The sequence below is a fragment of the Oncorhynchus gorbuscha genome, linkage group LG18 (assembly GCF_021184085.1).
Source record: "Oncorhynchus gorbuscha isolate QuinsamMale2020 ecotype Even-year linkage group LG18, OgorEven_v1.0, whole genome shotgun sequence".
NCBI classification, from domain to species: Eukaryota; Metazoa; Chordata; class Actinopteri; order Salmoniformes; family Salmonidae; genus Oncorhynchus; species Oncorhynchus gorbuscha.
The window spans coordinates 82,120,179-82,145,452 of record NC_060190.1 but is presented as its reverse complement, the minus strand read 5'-3'; the positions used below and the strand labels follow the sequence as shown (position 1 = coordinate 82,145,452).

Genomic DNA, 25,274 nt, shown 5'->3' with positions numbered 1-25,274 from the left:
TCTGCTACTTCTCCTTTATACTGAGCAGACTAGTTAGCAACACATCTGCTACTTCTCCTTTATACTGAGCAGACTAGTTAGCAACACATCTGCTACTACTCCTTTATACTGAGCAGACTAGTTAGCAACACATCTGCTACTTCTCCTTTATACTGAGCAGACTAGTTAGCAACACATCTGCTACTTCTCCTTTATACTGAGCAGACTAGTTAGCAACACATCTGCTACTTCTCCTTTATACTGAGCAGACTAGTTAGCAACACATCTGCTACTTCTCCTTTATACTGAGCAGACTAGTTAGCAACACATCTGCTACTTCTCCTTTATACTGAGTAGACTAGTTAGCAACACATCTGCTACCACTACTGCTTTATACTGAGCAGACTAGTTAGCAACACATCTGCTACTACTACTGCTTTATACTGAGCAGACTAGTTAGCAACACATCTGCTACCACTACTGCTTTATACTGAGCAGACTAGTTAGCAACACATCTGCTACTACTACTGCTTTATACTGAGCAGACTAGTTAGCAACACATCTGCTACCACTACTGCTTTATACTGAGCAGACTAGTTAGCAACACATCTGCTACTACTACTGCTTTATACTGAGCAGACTAGTTAGCAACACATCTGCTACTACTACTGCTTTATACTGAGCAGACTAGTTAGCAACACAACTCACCAACTCACTGCCATTTAAAGACCTACTCACCATTGATTTTCTTGTGTCTTTAATGTTTTATTAAGTTGCATTTAACTGTTTGTGTTAATCACTCCCAGGTCCAGACGTGGGTGTGGATGTGATAGATGTGACCAAGCAGACTGACTGTAAGATGAAACTCAAGGACTTTGTAGATTACTACTACAGCACCAACAGGAAGAAAGTGTTAAACATTATCAACCTGGAGTTCTCTGACAAAAGGTAGGAACACCCTAAGAGGTACACAGACACGTGTTCTCATGATACACATTGTGCAGCACAACACTTCTCCTGACTTTCTCTGATACAGATCATACTATTTTAATGTCATTATTATTAAACACCATTAAGGTGATAATGCTATTATAATATTAATATTAACCCCTATGTATTTTATGGTATGTTTTTTATGGTATTGTAGTGGCATGATTTGAATAGTGTTTATTTCTCTGTCTCTCAGAATGGACAGTATAGTGGAGAGCCCTCAGATTGTGCGGAGGTTGTCGTGGGTAGAGAACTACTGGCCAGACGATGCTCTCCTGGGGAAACCTAAAGTCACCAAGTACTGTCTGATCGGTGTTAAAGACAGCTACACTGACTTCCACATCGAGTGTGGAGGGGCCTCCGTATGGTACCACGTACTCAAGGTATGACACGGTTAATTACCTTATTGATCAATTCACTTTATTAAGGTACTGTAATGTAATAATCACCTTATTGATGAATTAACTTTGTTAAGGTACTGTAATGTAATAATCACCTTATTGATGAATTAACTTTATTAAAGTACTGTAATGTAATAATCACCTTATTGATGAATTAACTTTGTTAAGGTACTGTAATGTAATAATCACCTTATTGATGAATTAACTTTATTAAGGTACTGTAATGTCTGGTACAACATACTCAAGGTTTTAATGTGATTTATTAGGATCCCCACATTAGCCGACGCCAATGGTGACAGCTAGTTTTAGTTTTAGCTGGGGGTCTGACACGTAATTAAAAATACATTACAGTCTAAATACTTTACAATTGACATACATTAACATGTAGTGTACATTAACATGTAGTGTGTGTGTGTGTGCATTTCTCAGTTATATATACATGTCAGTACATACACACAACATACATGCCAGTACATACACACAACATACATGTCAGTACATACACACAACATACATGTCAGTAATAATAATAATAATAATATATGCCATTTAGCAGACGCTTTTATCCAAAGCGACTTACAGTCATGTGTGCATACATTCTACGTATGGGTGGTCCCGGGAATCGAACCCACTACCACACAACATACATGCCAGTACATACACTCAACATACATGTCAGTACATACACACAACATACATGCCAGTACATACACACAACATACACGTCAGTACATACACACAACATACACGTCAGTACATACACACAACATACATGTCAGTACATACACACAACATACATGTCAGTACATACACACAACATACATGTCAGTACATACACACAGCATACATGTCAGTACATACACACAACATACATGTCAGTACATACACACAACATACATGCCAGTACATACACACAACATACATGTCAGTACATACACACAACATACATGTCAGTACATACACACAGCATACATGTCAGTACATACACACAGCATACATGTCAGTACATACACACAACATACATGTCAGTACATACACACAACATACATGTCAGTACATACACACAGCATACATGTCAGTACATACACACAGAATACATGTCAGTACATACACACAGCATACATGTCAGTACATACACACAGAATACATGTCAGTACATACACACAGCATACATGCCAGTACATACACACAACATACACGTGTGTCAGTACATACACACAACATACATGTCAGTACATACACACAACATACACGTGTGTCAGTACATACACACAACATACACGTGTGTCAGTACATACACACAACATACACGTGTGTCAGTACATACACACAACATACATGTCAGTACATACACACAACATACACGTCAGTACATACACACAACATACACGTCAGTACATACACACAACATACACGTGTGTCAGTACATACACACAACATACATGTCAGTACATACACACAACATACACGTGTGTCAGTACATACACACAACATACACGTGTGTCAGTACATACACACAACATACATGTCAGTACATACACACAACATACACGTCAGTACATACACACAACATACATGTCAGTACATACACACAACATACACATCAGTACATACACACAACATACATGTCAGTACATACACACAACATACACGTCAGTACATACACACAACATACATGTCAGTACATACACACAACATACACGTCAGTACATACACACAACATACACGTGTGTCAGTACATACACACAACATACATGTCAGTACATACACACAACATACATGTGTGTCAGTACATACACACACCATACACGTGTGTCAGTACATACACACAACATACACGTGTGGCAGTACATACACTCAACATACATGCCAGTACATACACACAACATACATGTCAGTACATACACACAACATACATGTCAGTACATACACACAACATATATGTCAGTACATACACACAACATACATGTCAGTACATACACACAGCATACATGTCAGTACATACACACAGCATACATGTCAGTACATACACACAGCATACATGTCAGTACATACACACAACATACATGCCAGTACATACACACAACATACATGCCAGTACATACACACAACATACACGTCAGTACATACACACAACATACACGTCAGTACATACACACAACATACACGTCAGTACATACACACAACATACACGTCAGTACATACACACAACATACACGTGTGTCAGTACATACACACAACATACATGTCAGTACATACACACAACATACACGTCAGTACATACACACAACATACATATGTGTCAGTACATACACACAACATACATGTCAGTACATACACACAACATACACGTCAGTACATACACACAACATACACGTGTGTCAGTACATACACACAACATACACGTGTGTCAGTACATACACACAACATACACGTGTGTCAGTACATACACACAACATACACGTGTGTCAGTACATACACACAACATACATGTCAGTACATACACACAACATACACGTCAGTACATACACACAACATACATGTCAGTACATACACACAACATACATGTCAGTACATACACACAACATACATGTCAGTACATACACACAACATACACGTGTGTCAGTACATACACACAACATACATGTCAGTACATACACACAACATACACGTCAGTACATACACACAACATACACGTGTGTCAGTATATACACACAACATACACGTGTGTCAGTACATACACACAACATACACGTGTGTCAGTACATACACACAACATACACGTGTGTCAGTATATACACACAACATACACGTGTGTCAGTACATACACACAACATACATGTCAGTACATACACACAACATACACGTGTGTCAGTACATACACACAACATACACGTGTGTCAGTACATACACGCAACATACATGTCAGTACATACACACAACATACACGTCAGTACATACACACAACATACATGTCAGTACATACACACAACATACACATCAGTACATACACACAACATACACGTCAGTACATACACACAACATACACGTCAGTACATACACACAACATACATGTCAGTACATACACACAACATACACGTCAGTACATACACACAACATACACGTGTGTCAGTACATACACACAACATACATGTCAGTACATACACACAACATACATGTGTGTCAGTACATACACACACCATACACGTGTGTCAGTACATACACACAACATACACATGTGTCAGTACATACACTCAACATACATGCCAGTACATACACACAACATACATGTCAGTACATACACACAACATACATGTCAGTACATACACACAACATATATGTCAGTACATACACACAACATATATGTCAGTACATACACACAACATACATGTCAGTACATACACACAGCATACATGTCAGTACATACACACAGCATACATGTCAGTACATACAAACAACATACATGCCAGTACATACACACAACATACATGCCAGTACATACACACAACATACACGTCAGTACATACATACAACATACACGTCAGTACATACACACAACATACACATACACACAACATACACGTCAGTACATACACACAACATACACGTCAGTACATACACACAACATACATGTCAGTACATACACACAACATACACGTCACTACATACACACAACATACATATGTGTCAGTACATACACACAACATACATGTCAGTACATACACACAACATACACGTGTGTCAGTACATACACACAACATACATGTCAGTACATACACACAACATACACGTGTGTCAGTACATACACACAACATACACGTCAGTACATACACACAACATACATGTCAGTACATACACGCAACATACACGTCAGTACATACACACAACATACACGTCAGTACATACACACAACATACACGTGTGTCAGTACATACACACAACATACATGTCAGTACATACACACAACATACACGTGTGTCAGTACATACACACAACATACACGTCAGTACATACACACAACATACACGTCAGTACATACACACAACATACACGTCAGTACATACACACAACATACACGTCAGTACATACACACAACATACACGTCAGTACATACACACAACATACATGTCAGTACATACACACAACATACACGTGTGTCAGTACATACACACAACATACACGTCAGTACATACACACAACATACACGTGTGTCAGTACATACACACAACATACATGTCAGTACATACACACAACATACATGTCAGTACATACACACAACATACACGTGTGTCAGTACATACACACACCATACACGTGTGTCAGTACATACACACAACATACACGTGTGTCAGTACATACACTCAACATACATGCCAGTACATACACACAACATACAGGTCAGTACATACACACAACATACATGTCAGTACATACACACAACATACATGTCAGTACATACACACAACATACATGTCAGTACATACACACAGCATACATGTCAGTACATACACACAGCATACATGTCAGTACATACACACAACATACATGCCAGTACATACACACAACATACACGTGTGTCAGTATATACACACAACATACACGTGTGTCAGTATATACACACAACATACACGTCAGTACATACACACAGCATACATGTCAGTACATACACACAGCATACATGTCAGTACATACACACAACATACATGCCAGTACATACACACAACATACACGTGTGTCAGTATATACACACAACATACACGTGTGTCAGTACATACACACAACATACACGTGTGTCAGTACATACACACAACATACACGTGTGTCAGTACATACACACAACATACACGTCAGTACATACACACAACATACACGTGTGTCAGTATATACACACAACATACACGTGTGTCAGTATATACACACAACATACACGTGTGTCAGTACATACACACAACATACACGTGTGTCAGTATATACACACAACATACACGTGTGTCAGTATATACACACAACATACACGTCAGTACATACACACAACATACACGTGTGTCAGTACATACACACAACATACATGTCAAAACATACACACAACATACATGTCAGTACATACACACAACATACATGTCAGTACATACACACAACATACACGTGTGTCAGTACATACACACAACATACACGTGTGTCAGTATATACACACAACATACATGTCAGTACATACACACAACATACACGTCAGTACATACACACAACATACATGTCAGTACATACACACAACATACACGTGTGTCAGTACATACACACAACATACATGTCAGTACATACACACAACATACACGTCAGTACATACACACAACATACATGTCAGTACATACACACAACATACACGTCAGTACATACACACAACATACATGTCAGTACATACACACAACATACATGTCAGTACATACACACAACATACATGTCAGTACATACACACAACATACATGTCAGTACATACACACAACATACACGTGTGTCAGTACATACACACAACATACACGTGTGTCAGTACATACACACAACATACACGTGTGTCAGTACATACACACAACATACACGTGTGTCAGTACATACACTCAACATACATGCCAGTACATACACACAACATACAGGTCAGTACATACACACAACATACATGTCAGTACATACACACAACATACATGTCAGTACATACACACAACATACATGTCAGTACATACACACAGCATACATGTCAGTACATACACACAGCATACATGTCAGTACATACACACAACATACATGCCAGTACATACACACAACATACACGTGTGTCAGTATATACACACAACATACACGTGTGTCAGTATATACACACAACATACACGTCAGTACATACACACAACATACATGTCAGTACATACACACAGCATACATGTCAGTACATACACACAACATACATGCCAGTACATACACACAACATACACGTGTGTCAGTACATACACACAACATACACGTGTGTCAGTACATACACACAACATACACGTGTGTCAGTACATACACACAACATACACGTGTGTCAGTACATACACACAACATACATGTCAGTACATACACACAACATACATGTCAGTGTGTCAGTATATACACACAACATACACGTGTGTCAGTATATACATGTCAGTACATACAACATACACGTGTGTCAGTACATACACACAACATACACGTGTGTCAGTATATACACACAACATACACGTGTGTCAGTATACATACACACAACATACATGTCAGTACATACACACAACATACACGTGTGTCAGTACATACACACAACATACATGTCAACATACACACAACATACAAGTACATACACACAACATACATGTCAGTACATACACACAACATACATGTCAGTACATACACACAACATACACGTGTGTCAGTACATACACACAACATACACGTGTGTCAGTATATACACACAACATACATGTCAGTACATACACACAACATACACGTCAGTACATACACACAACATACACGTGTGTCAGTATATACACACAACATACACGTGTGTCAGTATATACACACAACATACACGTCAGTACATACACACAACATACACGTCAGTACATACACACAACATACACGTGTGTCAGTACATACACACAACATACATGTCAGTACATACACACAACATACATGTCAGTACATACACACAACATACATGTCAGTACATACACACAACATACACGTGTACATACACACAACATACATGTCAGTACATACACACAACATACACGTGTGTCAGTACATACACACAACATACACGTGTGTCAGTACATACACACAACATACACGTGTGTCAGTACATACACTCAACATACATGCCAGTACATACACACAACATACAGGTCAGTACATACACACAACATACATGTCAGTACATACACACAACATACATGTCAGTACATACACACAACATACATGTCAGTACATACACACAGCATACATGTCAGTACATACACACAGCATACATGTCAGTACATACACACAACATACATGCCAGTACATACACACAACATACACGTGTGTCAGTATATACACACAACATACACGTGTGTCAGTATATACACACAACATACACGTCAGTACATACACACAGCATACATGTCAGTACATACACACAGCATACATGTCAGTACATACACACAACATACATGCCAGTACATACACACAACATACACGTGTGTCAGTATATACACACAACATACACGTGTGTCAGTACATACACACAACATACACGTGTGTCAGTACATACACACAACATACACGTGTGTCAGTACATACACACAACATACACGTCAGTACATACACACAACATACACGTGTGTCAGTATATACACACAACATACACGTGTGTCAGTATATACACACAACATACACGTGTGTCAGTACATACACACAACATACACGTGTGTCAGTATATACACACAACATACACGTGTGTCAGTATATACACACAACATACACGTCAGTACATACACACAACATACACGTGTGTCAGTACATACACACAACATACATGTCAGTACATACACACAACATACATGTCAGTACATACACACAACATACATGTCAGTACATACACACAACATACACGTGTGTCAGTACATACACACAACATACACGTGTGTCAGTATATACACACAACATACATGTCAGTACATACACACAACATACATACACACAACATACATGTCAGTACATACACACAACATACACGTGTGTCAGTACATACACACAACATACACGTGTGTCAGTATATACACACAACATACACGTCAGTACATACACACAACATACACGTGTACATACACACAACATACACGTCAGTACATACACACAACATACATGTCAGTACATACACACAACATACATGTCAGTACATACACACAACATACATGTCAGTACATACACACAACATACACGTGTGTCAGTACATACACACAACATACACGTGTGTCAGTACATACACACAACATACACGTGTGTCAGTACATACACACAACATACATGTCAGTACATACACACAACATACACATACACACAACATACACGTCAGTACATACACACAACATACATGTCAGTACATACACACAACATACATGTCAGTACATACACACAACATACACGTCAGTACATACACACAACATACACGTCAGTACATACACACAACATACACGTCAGTACATACACACAACATACACGTCAGTACATACACACAACATACACAGTACATACACACAACATACACGTGTCAGTACATACACACAACATACATGTCAGTACATACACACAATACATAGTACATACACACAACATCAGTACATACACACAACATACACATACACACAACATACACGTGTCAGTACATACACACAACATACATGTCAGTACATACACACAACATACACGTCAGTACATACACACAACATACATGTCAGTACATACACACAACATACATGTCAGTACATACACACAACATACACGTCAGTACATACACACAACATACATGTCAGTACATACACACAACATACATGTCAGTACATACACACAACATACATGTCAGTACATACACACAACATACACGTGTGTCAGTACATACACACAACATACACGTGTGTCAGTACATACACACAACATACACGTGTGTCAGTACATACACACAACATACACGTACACACAACATACATGTCAGTACATACACACAACATACATGTCAGTACATACACACAACATACACGTGTGTCAGTACATACACACAACATACATGTCAGTACATACACACAACATACACGTGTGTCAGTACATACACACAACATACACGTCAGTACATACACACAACATACACGTCAGTACATACACACAACATACATGTCAGTACATACACACAACATACACGTGTGTCAGTACATACACACAACATACACGTGTGTCAGTACATACACACAACATACATGTCAGTACATACACACAACATACATGTCAGTACATACACACAACATACACGTGTGTCAGTACATACACACAACATATATGTCAGTACATACACACAACATACACGTGTGTCAGTACATACACACAACATACATGTCAGTACATACACACAACATACACGTGTGTCAGTACATACACACAACATACATGTCAGTACATACACACAACATACACGTCAGTACATACACACAACATACATGTCAGTACATACACACAACATACACATCAGTACATACACACAACATACACATCAGTACATACACACAACATACACATCAGTACATACACACAACATACATGCCAGTACATACACACAACATACATGCCAGTACATACACACAACATACAAGTCAGTACATACACACAACATACACGTGTGTCAGTACATACACACAACATACATGTCAGTACATACACACAACATACATGCCAGTACATACACACAACATACATGTCAGTACATACACACAACATACACATGTGTCAGTACATACACACAACATACATGTCAGTACATACACACAACATACACGTGTGTCAGTACATACACACAACATACATGTCAGTACATACACACAACATACACGTCAGTACATACACACAACATACATGTGTGTCAGTACTGTGTGTAAGTTGACTATGCAAATAATTTGGAAATTTCCAACACATTAAATGTTCTTATAAAAACAAGAAGTTTCACAGTCAGTCTTCAACTCTTAGCCAATGAGAGACTGGTATGCATAATGGTATGCATAATATTTATATTAGTCCTCTGATTACAATGAAGTGCAAGACGTGTCGCTCTGTTCTGGGCCAGCTGCAGTCTTTCTTAGCAGAACTTGACCATATGACCGGACAATAATCAAGATAAGATAAAACTAGAGCAGGACTTGACCATATGACTGGACAATAATCAAGATAAGATAAAACTAGAGCAGGACTTGACCATATGACTGGACAATAATCAAGATAAGATAAAACTAGAGCAGGACTTGACCATATGACTGGACAATAATCAAGATAAGATAAAACTAGAGCAGGACTTGACCATATGACTGGACAATAATCAAGATAAGATAAAACTAGAGCAGGACTTGACCATATGACTGGACAATAATCAAGATAAGATAAAACTAGAGCAGGACTTGCTTTGTGGAGTGTGGTGTCAAAAAAGCAGAGCATCTCTTTATTATGGAGAGACCTCTCTCCATCTCTTTATTATGGAGAGACCTCTCTCCGTCTCTTTATTATGGAGAGACCTCTCTCCGTCTCTTTATTATGGAGAGACATCTCTCCGTCTCTTTATTATGGAGAGACCTCTCTCCGTCTCTTTATTATGGAGAGACATCTCTCCATCTCTTTATTATGGAGAGACCTCTCTCCGTCTCTTTATTATGGAGAGACCTCTCCCCATCTCTTTATTATGGAGAGACCTCTCTCCGTCTCTTTATTATGGAGAGACCTCTCTCCGTCTCTTTATTATGGAGAGACCTCTCTCCGTCTCTTTATTATGGAGAGACCTCTCCCCGTCTCTTTATTATGGAGAGACCTCTCCCCGTCTCTTTATTATGGAGAGACCTCTCCCCGTCTCTTTATTATGGAGAGACCTCTCCCCGTCTCTTTATTATGGAGAGACCTCTCCCCGTCTCTTTATTATGGAGAGACCTCTTTATTATGGAGAGACCTCTCCCCGTCTCTTTATTATGGAGAGACCTCTCTCCGTCTCTTTATTATGGAGAGACCTCTCTCCGTCTCTTTATTATGGAGAGACCTCTCTCCGTCTTTATATTATGGACAGACCTCTCTCCATCTCTTTATTATGGAGAGACCTCTCTCCATCTCTTTATTATGGAGAGACCTGTCATGCAGGTGAATGAGGACCCAAAAGCGACTTGGCGAAAACAGAGTATTTAATCCAGAATAAACTTTACAAAACAAAAAGCATAATACTACACGTAAAGACGAGAACGGACTGGAGACTTGATCGAGAACTGCAGGTTGCCTCGGGAAGGCACTTGAACCTAGCAGACTCAGACACCTGCTCACCACGCAGCATCTGAGGGAAACACGACACGACAGGGCAAAACATAGACACAGCACGGTGAATTATAAATGAGGATCCGACAGGGCAGGTACGGGAAACAAGGAGTGAAATAGGGACTCTAATCAGGAAAAGGATCGGGAACAGGTGTGGGAAGACTAAATGATGATTAGGGGAATAGGAACAGCTGGGAGCAGGAACGGAACGATAGAGAGAAGAGAGAGCGAGAGAGTGAGAGAGGGAGGGGAGAGAGAGGGATAGAAAGAGGGAAAGAACCTAATAAGACCAGCAGAGGGAAACGAATAGAATGGGAAGCACAGGGACAAGACAAGATAATAAATGACAAAACATGACAGTACCCCCCCACTCACGAGCGCCTCCTGGCGCACTCGAGGAGGAATCCTGGCGGCAACGGAGGAAATCATCAATGAGTGAACGGTCCAGCACGTCCCGAGACGGAACCCAACTCCTCTCCTCAGGACCGTAACCCTCCCAATCCACTAAGTATTGGTGACCCCGTCCCCGAGAACGCATGTCCATGATCTTATGTACCTTGTAAATAGGTGCGCTCTCGACAAGGACGGGAGGGGGAGGGAAGACGAACGGGGGTGCGAAGAAAGGGCTTAACACAGGAGACATGGAAGACAGGATGGACGCGACGAAGATGTCGCGGAAGAAGCAGTCGCACAGCGACAGGATTGACGACCTGGGAGACACGGAACGGACCAATGAACCGCGGAGTCAACTTACGAGAAGCTGTCGTAAGAGGAAGGTTGCGAGTGGAAAGCCACACTCTCTGGCCGCAACAATACCTAGGACTCTTAATCCTGCGTTTATTGGCGGCTCTCACAGTCTGTGCCCTGTAGCGGCAAAGTGCAGACCTCACCCTCCTCCAGGTGCGCTCACAACGTTGGACAAACGCTTGAGCGGAGGGAACGCTGGACTCGGCAAGCTGGGAAGAGAATAGAGGAGGCTGATAACCCAGACTACTCTGAAACGGAGATAACCCGGTAGCAGACGAAGGAAGCGAGTTGTGAGCGTATTCTGCCCAGGGGAGCTGTTCTGCCCAAGACGCAGGGTTTCTGAAAGAAAGGCTGCGTAGTATGCGACCAATCGTCTGATTGGCCCTCTCTGCTTGACCGTTAGACTGGGGATGAAACCCGGAAGAGAGACTGACGGACGCACCAATCAAACGACAGAACTCCCTCCAAAACTGTGACGTGAATTGCGGGCCTCTGTCTGAAACGGCGTCTAACGGGAGGCCATGAATTCTGAACACATTCTCGATAATGATTTGTGCCGTCTCCTTAGCGGAAGGAAGTTTAGCGAGGGGAATGAAATGTGCCGCCTTAGAGAACCTATCGACAACCGTAAGAATCACAGTCTTCCCCGCAGACAAAGGCAGACCGGTAATGAAGTCTAGGGCGATGTGAGACCATGGTCGAGAAGGAATGGGGAGCGGTCTGAGACGACCGGCAGGAGGAGAGTTACCCGACTTAGTCTGCGCGCAGTCCGAACAAGCAGCCACGAAACGGCGCGTGTCACGCTCCTGAGTCGGCCACCAAAAGCGCTGGCGAATAGACGCAAGAGTGCCTCGAACACCGGGATGACCAGCTAACTTGGCAGAGTGAGCCCACTGAAGAACAGCCAGACGAGTGGAAACAGGAACGAAAAGGAGGTTACTAGGACAAGCGCGCGGCGACGCAGTGTGCGTGAGTGCTTGCTTAACCTGTCTTTCAATTCCCCAGACTGTCAACCCGACAACACGCCCATAAGGAAGAATCCCCTCGGGATCAGTAGAAGCCACAGAAGAACTAAACAGACGGGATAAGGCATCAGGCTTGGTGTTCTTGCTACCCGGACGGTAAGAAATCACAAACTCGAAACGAGCGAAAAACAACGCCCAACGAGCTTGACGGGCATTAAGTCGTTTGGCAGAACGGATGTACTCAAGGTTCTTATGGTCTGTCCAAACGACAAAAGGAACGGTCGCCCCCTCCAACCACTGTCGCCATTCGCCTAGGGCTAAGCGGATGGCGAGCAGTTCACGGTTACCCACATCATAGTTGCGCTCAGATGGCGACAGGCGATGAGAAAAATAAGCGCAAGGATGAACCTTATCGTCAGACTGGAAGCGCTGGGATAGAATGGCTCCCACGCCTACCTCTGAAGCGTCAACCTCGACAATGAATTGTCTAGTGACGTCAGGAGTAACGAGGATAGGAGCGGACGTAAAACGTTCTTTTAGAAGATCAAAAGCTCCCTGGGCGGAACCGGACCACTTAAAACACGTCTTGACAGAAGTAAGAGCTGTGAGAGGGGCAGCAACTTGACCGAAATTACGAATGAAACGCCGATAGAAATTAGCGAAACCTAAAAAGCGCTGCAACTCGACACGTGACCTTGGAACGGGCCAATCACTGACAGCTTGGACCTTAGCGGAATCCATCTGAATGCCTTCAGCGGAAATAACGGAACCGAGAAAAGTAACGGAGGAGACATGAAAAGAGCACTTCTCAGCCTTTACGTAGAGACAATTCTCTAAAAGGCGCTGTAGAACACGTCGAACGTGCTGAACATGAATCTCGAGTGACGGTGAAAAAATCAGGATATCGTCAAGATAGACAAAAACAAAGATGTTCAGCATGTCTCTCAGAACATCATTAACTAATGCCTGAAAAACAGCTGGCGCATTGGCGAGACCAAACGGCAGAACCCGGTACTCAAAATGCCCTAACGGAGTGTTAAACGCCGTTTTCCACTCGTCCCCCTCTCTGATGCGCACGAGATGGTAAGCGTTACGAAGGTCCAACTTAGTAAAGCACCTGGCTCCCTGCAGAATCTCGAAGGCTGATGACATAAGGGGAAGCGGATAACGATTCTTAACCGTTATGTCATTCAGCCCTCGATAATCCACGCAGGGGCGCAGAGTACCGTCCTTCTTCTTAACAAAAAGAACCCCGCCCCGGCCGGAGAGGAAGAAGGCACTATGGTACCGGCGTCAAGAGACACAGATAAATAATCCTCGAGAGCCTTACGTTCGGGAGCCGACAGAGAGTATAGTCTACCCCGAGGAGGAGTGGTCCCCGGAAGGAGATCAATACTACAATCATACGACCGGTGAGGAGGAAGGGAGTTGGCTCGGGACCGACTGAAGACCGTGCGCAGATCATGATATTCCTCCGGCACTCCTGTCAAATCGCCAGGTTCCTCCTGAGAAGTGGGGACAGAAGAAATGGGAGGGATGGCAGACATTAAACACTTCACATGACAAGAAACGTTCCAGGATAGGATAGAATTACTAGACCAATTAATAGAAGGATTATGACATACTAGCCAGGGATGACCCAAAACAACAGGTGTAAAAGGTGAACGAAAAATCAAAAAAGAAATAGTCTCACTGTGGTTACCAGATACTGTGAGAGTTAAAGGTAGTGTCTCAAATCTGATACTGGGAAGATGACTACCATCTAAGGCAAACATGGGCGTAGGCTTGTCTAACTGTCTGAAAGGAATGTTATGTTTCCGAACCCATGCTTCGTCCATGAAACAACCCTCAGCCCCAGAGTCAATCAAGGCACTGCATGTAGCACCCGAACCGGTCCAGCGTAGATGGACCGACATAGTAGTACAAGATCTAGATGAAGAGACCTGAGTAGTAGCGCTCACCAGTAGCCCTCCGCTTACTGATGGGCTCTGGCCTCTTACTGGACATGAATTAACAAAATGTCCATCAAATCCGCAATAGAGGCACAGGCGGTTGGTGATCCTCCGTTCCCTCTCCTTAGTCGAGATGCGAATCCCTCCCAGCTGCATGGGCTCAGTCTCAGAGCCAGAGGAGGGAGATGGTTGCGATGCGGAGCAGGGAAACACCGTTGATGCGAGCTCTCTTCCACGAGCCTGGTGACGAAGATCTACCCGTCGTTCTATGCGGATGGCGAGAGCAATCAAAGAGTCCACACTGGAAGGAACCTCCCGAGAGAGAATCTCATCTTTGACCACTGTGTGGAGTCCCTCCAGAAAACGAGCGAGCAGCGCCGGCTCGTTCCAGTCACTAGAGGCAGCAAGAGTACGAAACTCTATAGAGTAATCCGTTATGGATCGATCACCTTGGCATAGGGAAGCCAGGACCCTAGAAGCCTCCCCACCAAAAACTGAACGGTCAAAAACCCGAATCATCTCCTCTTTAAAGTTCTGGTAATTGTTAGAACAATCAGCCCTTGCCTCCCAGATAGCTGTGCCCCACTCTCGGGCCCGGCCAGTAAGGAGTGAAATGACGTAAGCAACCCGAGCTCTCTCTCTAGAGTATGTGTTGGGTTGGAGAGAGAACACAATCTCACACTGGGTGAGAAAGGAGCGGCACTCAGTGGGCTGCCCGGAGTAGCAAGGTGGGTTATTAACCCTAGGTTCTGGAGGCTCGGCAGGCCAGGAAGTAACAGGTGGCACGAGACGAAGACTCTGGAACTGTCCAGAGAGGTCGGAAACCTGAGCGGCCAGGCTCTCCACGGCATGGCGAGCAGCAGACAATTCCTGCTCGTGTCTGCCGAGCATGGCTCCTTGGATCTCGACGGCAGTGTTACGAGCGTCTGTAGTCGCTGGGTCCATTCCTTGGTCGGATCCTTCTGTCATGCAGGTGAATGAGGACCCAAAAGCGACTTGGCGAAAACAGAGTATTTAATCCAGAATAAACTTTACAAAACAAAAAGCATAATACTACACGTAAAGACGAGAACGGACTGGAGACTTGATCGAGAACTGCAGGTTGCCTCGGGAAGGCACTTGAACCTAGCAGACTCAGACACCTGCTCACCACGCAGCATCTGAGGGAAACACGACACGACAGGGCAAAACATAGACACAGCACGGTGAATTATAAATGAGGATCCGACAGGGCAGGTACGGGAAACAAGGAGTGAAATAGGGACTCTAATCAGGGAAAAGGATCGGGAACAGGTGTGGGAAGACTAAATGATGATTAGGGGAATAGGAACAGCTGGGAGCAGGAACGGAACGATAGAGAGAAGAGAGAGCGAGAGAGTGAGAGAGGGAGGGGGAGAGAGAGGGATAGAAAGAGGGAAAGAACCTAATAAGACCAGCAGAGGGAAACGAATAGAATGGGAAGCACAGGGACAAGACAAGATAATAAATGACAAAACATGACAAGACCTCTCTCCGTCTCTTTATTATGGAGAGACCTCTCTCCGTCTTTATATTATGGACAGACCTCTCTCCATCTCTTTATTATGGAGAGACCTCTCTCCGTCTCTATATTATGGAGAGACCTCTCTCCATCTCTATATTATGGACAGACCTCTCTCCATCTCTTTATTATGGAGAGACCTCTCTCCATCTCTTTATTATGGAGAGACCTCTCTCCGTCTCTATATTATGGACAGACCTTTCCATCTCTATTATGGAGAGACCTCTCTCCATCTCTATATTATGGACAGACCTCTCTCCATCTCTTTATCATCTTTCTCTTTATTATGGAGAGACCTCTCCCCATCTCTTTATTATGGAGAGACCTCTCTCCGGGAGAGACCTCTCTCCATCTCTTTATTATGGAGAGAACTCTCTCCATCTCTTATTATGGACAGACCTCTCTCCGTCTCTTTATTATGGAGAGACCTCTCTCCGTCTCTTTATTATGGAGAGACCTCTCTCCGTCTCTATATTATGGACAGACCTCTCTCCATCTCTTTATTATGGAGAGACCTCTCTCCATCTCTTTATTATGGAGAGACCTCTCTCCATCTCTTTATAATGGAGAGACCTCTCCCCATCTCTTTATTATGGAGAGACCTCTCCCCATCTCTTTATTATGGAGAGACCTCTCTCCATCTCTTTATTATGGAGAGACCTCTCCCCATCTCTTTATTATGGAGAGACCTCTCCCCATCTCTTTATTATGGAGAGACCTCTCTCCATCTCTTTATCTCTCTCCATCTCTTTATTATGGAGAGACCTCTCCCCATCTCTTTATTATGGAGAGACCTCTCCCCATCTCTTTATTACGGAGAGACCTCTCTCCATCTCTTTATTACGGAGAGAACTCTCTCCATCTCTTTATTATGGACAGACCTCTCTCCATCTCTTTATTATGGACAGACCTCTCTCCATCTCTTTATTATGGACAGACCTCTCTCCATCTCTTTATTATGGAGAGACCTCTCTCCGTCTCTATATTATGGACAGACCTCTCTCCGTCTTTATGTTATGGACAGACCTCTCTCCATCTCTTTATTATGGAGAGACCTCTCTCCATCTCTTTATTATGGAGAGACCTCTCTCCATCTCTTTATTATGGAGAGACCTCTCCCCATCTCTTTATTATGGAGAGACCTCTCTCCATCTCTTTATTATGGAGAGACCTCTCTCCATCTCTTTATTATGGAGAGACCTCTCTCCGTCTCTCTTTTATGGAGAGACCTCTCTCCGTCTCTATATTATGGAGAGACCTCTCTCCATCTCTTTATGGAGAGACCTCTCTCCATCTCTTTATTATGGAGAGACCTCTCTCCATCTCTTTATTATGGAGAGACCTCTCTCCATCTCTTTATGGAGAGACCTCTCTCCATCTCTTTATTATGGAGAGACCTCTCTCCGTTATGGAGAGACCTCTCTCCATCTCTTTATTATGGAGAGACCTCTCTCCATCTCTTTATTATGGAGAGACCTCTCTCCGTCTCTTTATTATGGAGAGACCTCTCTCCATCTCTTTATTATGGAGAGACCTCTCTCCATCTCTTTATTATGGAGAGACCTCTCTCCATCTCTTTATCCTCTCCCCATCTCTTTATTATGGAGAGACCTCTCTCCATCTCTTTATTATGGAGAGACCTCTCCCCATCTCTTTATTATGGAGAGACCTCTCCCATCTCTTTATTATGGAGAGACCTCTCCCCATCTCTTTATTATGGAGAGACCTCTCTCCATCTCTTTATTATGGAGAGACCTCTCTCCATCTCTTTATTACGGAGAGACCTCTCTCCATCTCTTTATTATGGAGAGACCTCTCCATCTCTTTATCTCCTTCTCCATCTCTTTATTATGGAGAGACCTCTCTCCATCTCTTTATTATGGAGAGACCTCTCTCCAGACCTCTCTCTCTATTATGGAGAGACCTCTCTCCATCTCTTTATTATGGAGAGACCTCTCTCCATCTCTTTTATGGAGAGACCTCTCTCCATCTCTTTATTATGGAGAGACCTCTCTCCATCTCTTTATTATGGAGAGACCTCTCTCCATCTCTTTATTATGGAGAGACCTCTCTCCATCTCTATATTATGGACAGACCTCTCCCCATCTCTTTATTATGGAGAGACCTCTCTCCATCTCTTTATTATGGAGAGACCTCTCTCCATCTCTTTATTATGGAGAGACTCTCTCCATCTCTTTATTATGGAGAGACTCTCTCCATCTCTTTATTATGGAGAGACCTCTCTCCATCTCTTTATTATGGAGAGACCTCTCTCCATCTCTTTATTATGGAGAGACCTCTCTCCATCTCTTTATTATGGAGAGACCTCTCTCCATCTCTTTATTATGGAGAGACCTCTCTCCATCTCTTTATTAGAGACCTGGAGAGACCTCTCTCCATCTCTTTATTACGGAGAGACCTCTCTCCATCTCTTTATTATGGAGAGATCTCTCTCCATCTCTTTATTATGGAGAGACCTCTCTCCATCTCTTTATTATGGAGAGACCTCTCTCCGTCTCTTTATTACGGAGAGACCTCTCTCCATCTCTTTATTATGGAGAGATCTCTCTCCATCTCTTTATTATGGAGAGACCTCTCTCCATCTCTTTATTATGGAGAGATCTCTCTCCATCTCTTTATTATGGAGAGACCTCTCTCCATCTCTTTATTATGGAGAGACCTCTCTCCATCTCTTTATTATGGAGAGACCTCTCTCCATCTCTTTATTATGGAGAGACCTCTCTCCATCTCTTTATTACGGACAGACCTCTCTCCGTCTCTTTATTATGGACAGACCTCTCTCCATCTCTTTATTACGGACAGACCTCTCTCCGTCTCTTTATTATGGACAGACCTCTCTCCATCTCTTTATTATGGAGAGACCTCTCTCCATCTCTTTATTACGGACAGACCTCTCTCCGTCTCTTTATTACGGACAGACCTCTCTCCATCTCTTTATTATGGAGAGACCTCTCTCCATCTCTTTATTATGGAGAGACCTCTCTCCATCTCTTTATTACGGACAGACCTCTCTCCATCTCTTTATTATCTCCTCATCTTTACAACCATTGAATCTATAGTGCAAAAACAAGTTTTTAGACAAACTGAATTATTAAATTTACATAAGTATTCAGACCCTTCTCACAGTGCTTAGTTGAAGCACCTTTAGCAGTGATTACAGCCTCGTGTCTTCTTGGGTATGACGCTACAAGCTTGGCACACCTGTATTTGGTGAGTTTCTCCCATTCTTCTCTGCAGATCCTCTCAAGCTCTGTCAGGTTGGATGGGGAGCGTCACTGTTTGATCAGGTTCAAGTCCGGGCTCTGGCTGGACCACAACGGACATTCAGAGACTTGTCCCGAAGCCACTCCTGCGTTGTCTTGTTGTGTGCTTAGGGTCATTGTCCTGTCGGACAATGGGGTCCTGTCGGACAATGGGGTGTCCTCCCTCATTCCGCGTTCAACAGGAAATGTACACCTTTTCCAATGCACTTCTCAAGGAAGAATTCTCGAGGTGTATTAGAAAACATTGCTGCGTAGCAAGAATGAAATTAGCCGTAGAATGAATAGGAACGAGTCGTGGATATGTATTCACAGAATATCTCCGAGTTGGGGTGCTGATCTAGGATCAGTGTTGCCTTTTAGATCACAATGAATAAGATTACATGAACAGGGTCCTAGATCAGCACTGCTACTCTGAAATGCTTTGTGAATACAGGCTGTTGTAAGGAGCTCTTGTTCTGTCCTGATGTTGTTGTTGTTTCCAGGGAGAGAAGATCTTCTTCCTGATCAAGCCCACGTCAGCTAACCTATCGTTGTACGAGCGCTGGAGGTCCTCAGCCAATCACACAGAGATGTTCTTCGCTGACCAGGTGGACAAGTGTTACAAGTGTACTCTGAAGCAGGGACAGACCCTATTCATACCATCAGGTTAGTGCACTCTGAAGCAGGGACAGACCCTATTCATACCATCAGGTTAGTGCACTCTGAAGCAGGGACAGACCCTATTCATACCATCAGGTTAGTGCACTCTGAAGTAGGGGCCATCAGGTTAGTGCACTCTGAAGTAGGGACAGACCCTATTCATACCATCAGGTTAGTGCACTCTGAAGCAGGGACAGACCCTATTCATACCATCAGGTTAGTGCACTCTGAAGTAGGGTCAGACCCTATTCATACCATCAGGTTAGTGCACTCTGAAGCAGGGACAGACCCTATTCATACCATCAGGTTAGTGCACTCTGAAGTAGGGACAGACCCTATTCATACCATCAGGTTAGTGCACTCTGAAGCAGGGACAGACCCTATTCATACCATCAGGTTAGTGCACTCTGAAGTAGGGGCCATCAGGTTAGTGCACTCTGAAGTAGGGACAGACCCTATTCATACCATCAGGTTAGTGCACTCTGAAGCAGGGACAAACCCTATTCATACCATCAGGGACAGACCCTATTCAGGTTAGTGCACTCTGAAGTAGGGACAGACCCTATTCAGGTTAGTGTTCTCTGAAGTAGGGACAGACCCTATTCAGGTTAGTGCACTCTGAAGTAGGGACCATCAGGTTAGTGCACTCTGAAGTAGGGACCATCAGGTTAGTGCACTCTGAAGTAGGGACAGACCCTATTCAGGTTAGTGTTCTCTGAAGTAGGGACAGACCCTATTCAGGTTAGTGTTCTCTGAAGTAGGGACAGACCCTATTCAGGTTAGTGTTCTCTGAAGTAGGGACAGACCCTATTCAGGTTAGTGTTCTCTGAAGTAGGGACAGACCCTATTCAGGTTAGTGTTCTCTGAAGTAGGGACAGACCCTATTCAGGTTAGTGCACTCTGAAGTAGGGACAGACCCTATTCAGGTTAGTGTTCTCTGAAGTAGGGACAGACCCTATTCAGGTTAGTGCACTCTGAAGTAGGGACAGACCCTATTCAGGTTAGTGCACTCTGAAGTAGGGACAGACGCTATTCAGGTTAGTGCACTCTGAAGTAGGGACAGACCCTATTCAGGTTAGTGTTCTCTGAAGTAGGGACAGACCCTATTCAGGTTAGTGTTCTCTGAAGTAGGGACAGACCCTATTCATACCATCAGGTTAGTGCACTCTGAAGCAGGGACAGACCCTATTCATACCATCAGGGACAGACCCTATTCAGGTTAGTGCACTCTGAAGTAGGGACAGACCCTATTCAGGTTAGTGTTCTCTGAAGTAGGGACAGACCCTATTCAGGTTAGTGCACTCTGAAGTAGGGACCATCAGGGTAGTGCACTCTGAAGTAGGGACCATCAGGTTAGTGCACTCTGAAGTAGGGACCATCTGGTTAGTGCACTCTGAAGTAGGGACCATCAGGTTAGTGCACTCTGAAGTAGGGACCATCAGGTTAGTGCACTCTGAAGTAGGGACCATCAGGTTAGTGCACTCTGAAGTAGGGACCATCAGGTTAGTGTACTCTGAAGTAGGGACAGACCCTATTCATAACATCAGGTTAGTGCACTCTGAAGTAGGGACAGACCCTATTCATACCATCAGGTTAGTGCACTCTGAAGTAGGGACAGACCCTATTCATAACATCAGGTTAGTGCACTCTGAAGTAGGGACAGACCCTATTCATAACATCAGGTTAGTGTTCTCTGAAGTAGGGACAGACCCTATTCATACCATCAGGTTAGTGCACTCTGAAGTAGGGACAGACCCTGTTCAGGTTAGTGCACTCTGAAGTAGGGACAGACCCTATTCATACCATCAGGTTAGTGCACTCTGAAGTAGGGACAGACCCTATTCAGGTTAGTGTTCTCTGAAGTAGGGACAGACCCTATTCAGGTTAGTGTTCTCTGAAGTAGGGACAGACCCTATTCATACCATCAGGTTAGTGCACTCTGAAGTAGGGACAGACCCTATTCAGGTTAGTGTTCTCTGAAGTAGGGACAGACCCTATTCATACCATCAGGTTAGTGCACTCTGAAGTAGGGACCATCAGGTTAGTGTACTCTGAAGTAGGGACAGACCCTATTCATACCATCAGGTTAGTGCACCCTGAAGTAGGGACAGACGCTATTCATACCATCAGGTTAGTGCACTCTGAAGCAGGGACAAGAAATCTTCAAACCATCACATCAGAATCAGAAATCTGTTCAGGGCTATTCAGAGTTATTCTCACAAATCACACCTATTATTATGTTGTCACCACAGTCACATTGGGACTAGAATCAGACCTGTTGTCACATTGTGAATAGAATCAGACCTGTTCTGATGTTGTCACATTGGGACTAGAATCAGACCTGTTCTGATGTCACATTGGGACTAGAATCAGACCTGTTCGGATGTTGTCACATTGGGACTAGAATCAGACCTGTTCTGATGTTGTCACATTGGGACTAGAATCAGACCTGTTCTGATGTTGTCACATTGGGACTAGAATCAGACCTGTTCTGATGTTGTCACATTGAGAATAGAATCAGACCTGTTGTCACATTGGGACTAGAATCAGACCTGTTCTGATGTCACATTGGGACTAGAATCAGACCTGTTCTGATGTTGTCACATTGGGACTAGAATAAGACCTGTTCTGATGTTGTCACATTGGGACTAGAATCAGACCTGTTCTGATGTTGTCACATTGGGACTAGAATCAGACCTGTTCTGATGTTGTCACATTGGGACTAGAATCAGACCTGTTCTGATGTTGTCACATTGGGACTAGAATCAAACCTGTTCTGATGTTGTCACATTGAGAATAGAATCAGACCTGTTGTCACATTGGGACTAGAATCAGACCTGTTCTGCTGTTGTCACATTGAGAATAGAATCAGACCTGTTCTGATGTTGTCACATTGGGAATAGAATCAGACCTGTTCTGCTGTTGTCACATTGGGACTAGAATCAGACCTGTTCTGATGTTGTCACATTGGGAATAGAATCAGACCTGTTCTGATGTTGTCACATTGGGAATAGAATCAGACCTGTTCTGCTGTTGTCACATTGGGAATAGAATCAGACCTGTTCTTATGTTGTCACATTGGGAATAGAATCAGACCTGTTGTCACATTGAGACTAGAATCAGACCTGTTGTCACATTGGGAATAGAATCAGACCTGTTGTCACATTGGGAATAGCATCAGACCTGTTGTCACATTGGGAATAGAATCAGACCTGTTCTTATGTTGTCACATTGGGAATAGAATCAGACCTGTTCTGATGTTGTCACATTGAGAATAGAATCAGACCTGTTCTGATGTTGTCACATTGGGAATAGAATCAGACCTGTTCTTATGTTGTCACATTGGGAATAGAATCAGACCTGTTCTGATGTTGTCACATTGAGAATAGAATCAGACCTGTTCTGATGTTGTCACATTGGGAATAGAATCAGACCTGTTCTGCTGTTGTCACATTGGGAATAGAATCAGACCTGTTCTTATGTTGTCACATTGGGAATAGAATCAGACCTGTTGTCACATTGGGACTAGAATCAGACCTGTTGTCACATTGGGAATAGAATCAGACCTGTTGTCACATTGGGAATAGAATCAGACCTGTTCTTATGTTGTCACATTGGGAATAGAATCAGACCTGTTGTCACATTGGGAATAGAATCAGACCTGTTGTCACATTGGGAATAGA

At 43.0% G+C, this 25,274-nt stretch overlaps 1 protein-coding gene across 1 annotated transcript in view; it reads left to right on the top strand.

Annotated features, from left to right (window-relative positions):
- LOC124003564 (lysine-specific demethylase phf2-like) overlaps nucleotides 1-25,274 on the top strand; it is a gene marked incomplete at its 3' end in the record, with an annotated part of 137,545 nt that overhangs the window by 81,798 nt on the left and 30,473 nt on the right. The window contains 3 exon segments of the mRNA XM_046311921.1: nucleotides 786-927; nucleotides 1,166-1,352; nucleotides 21,435-21,597. Coding sequence (XP_046167877.1) covers nucleotides 786-927; nucleotides 1,166-1,352; nucleotides 21,435-21,597 — 492 coding nt within the window.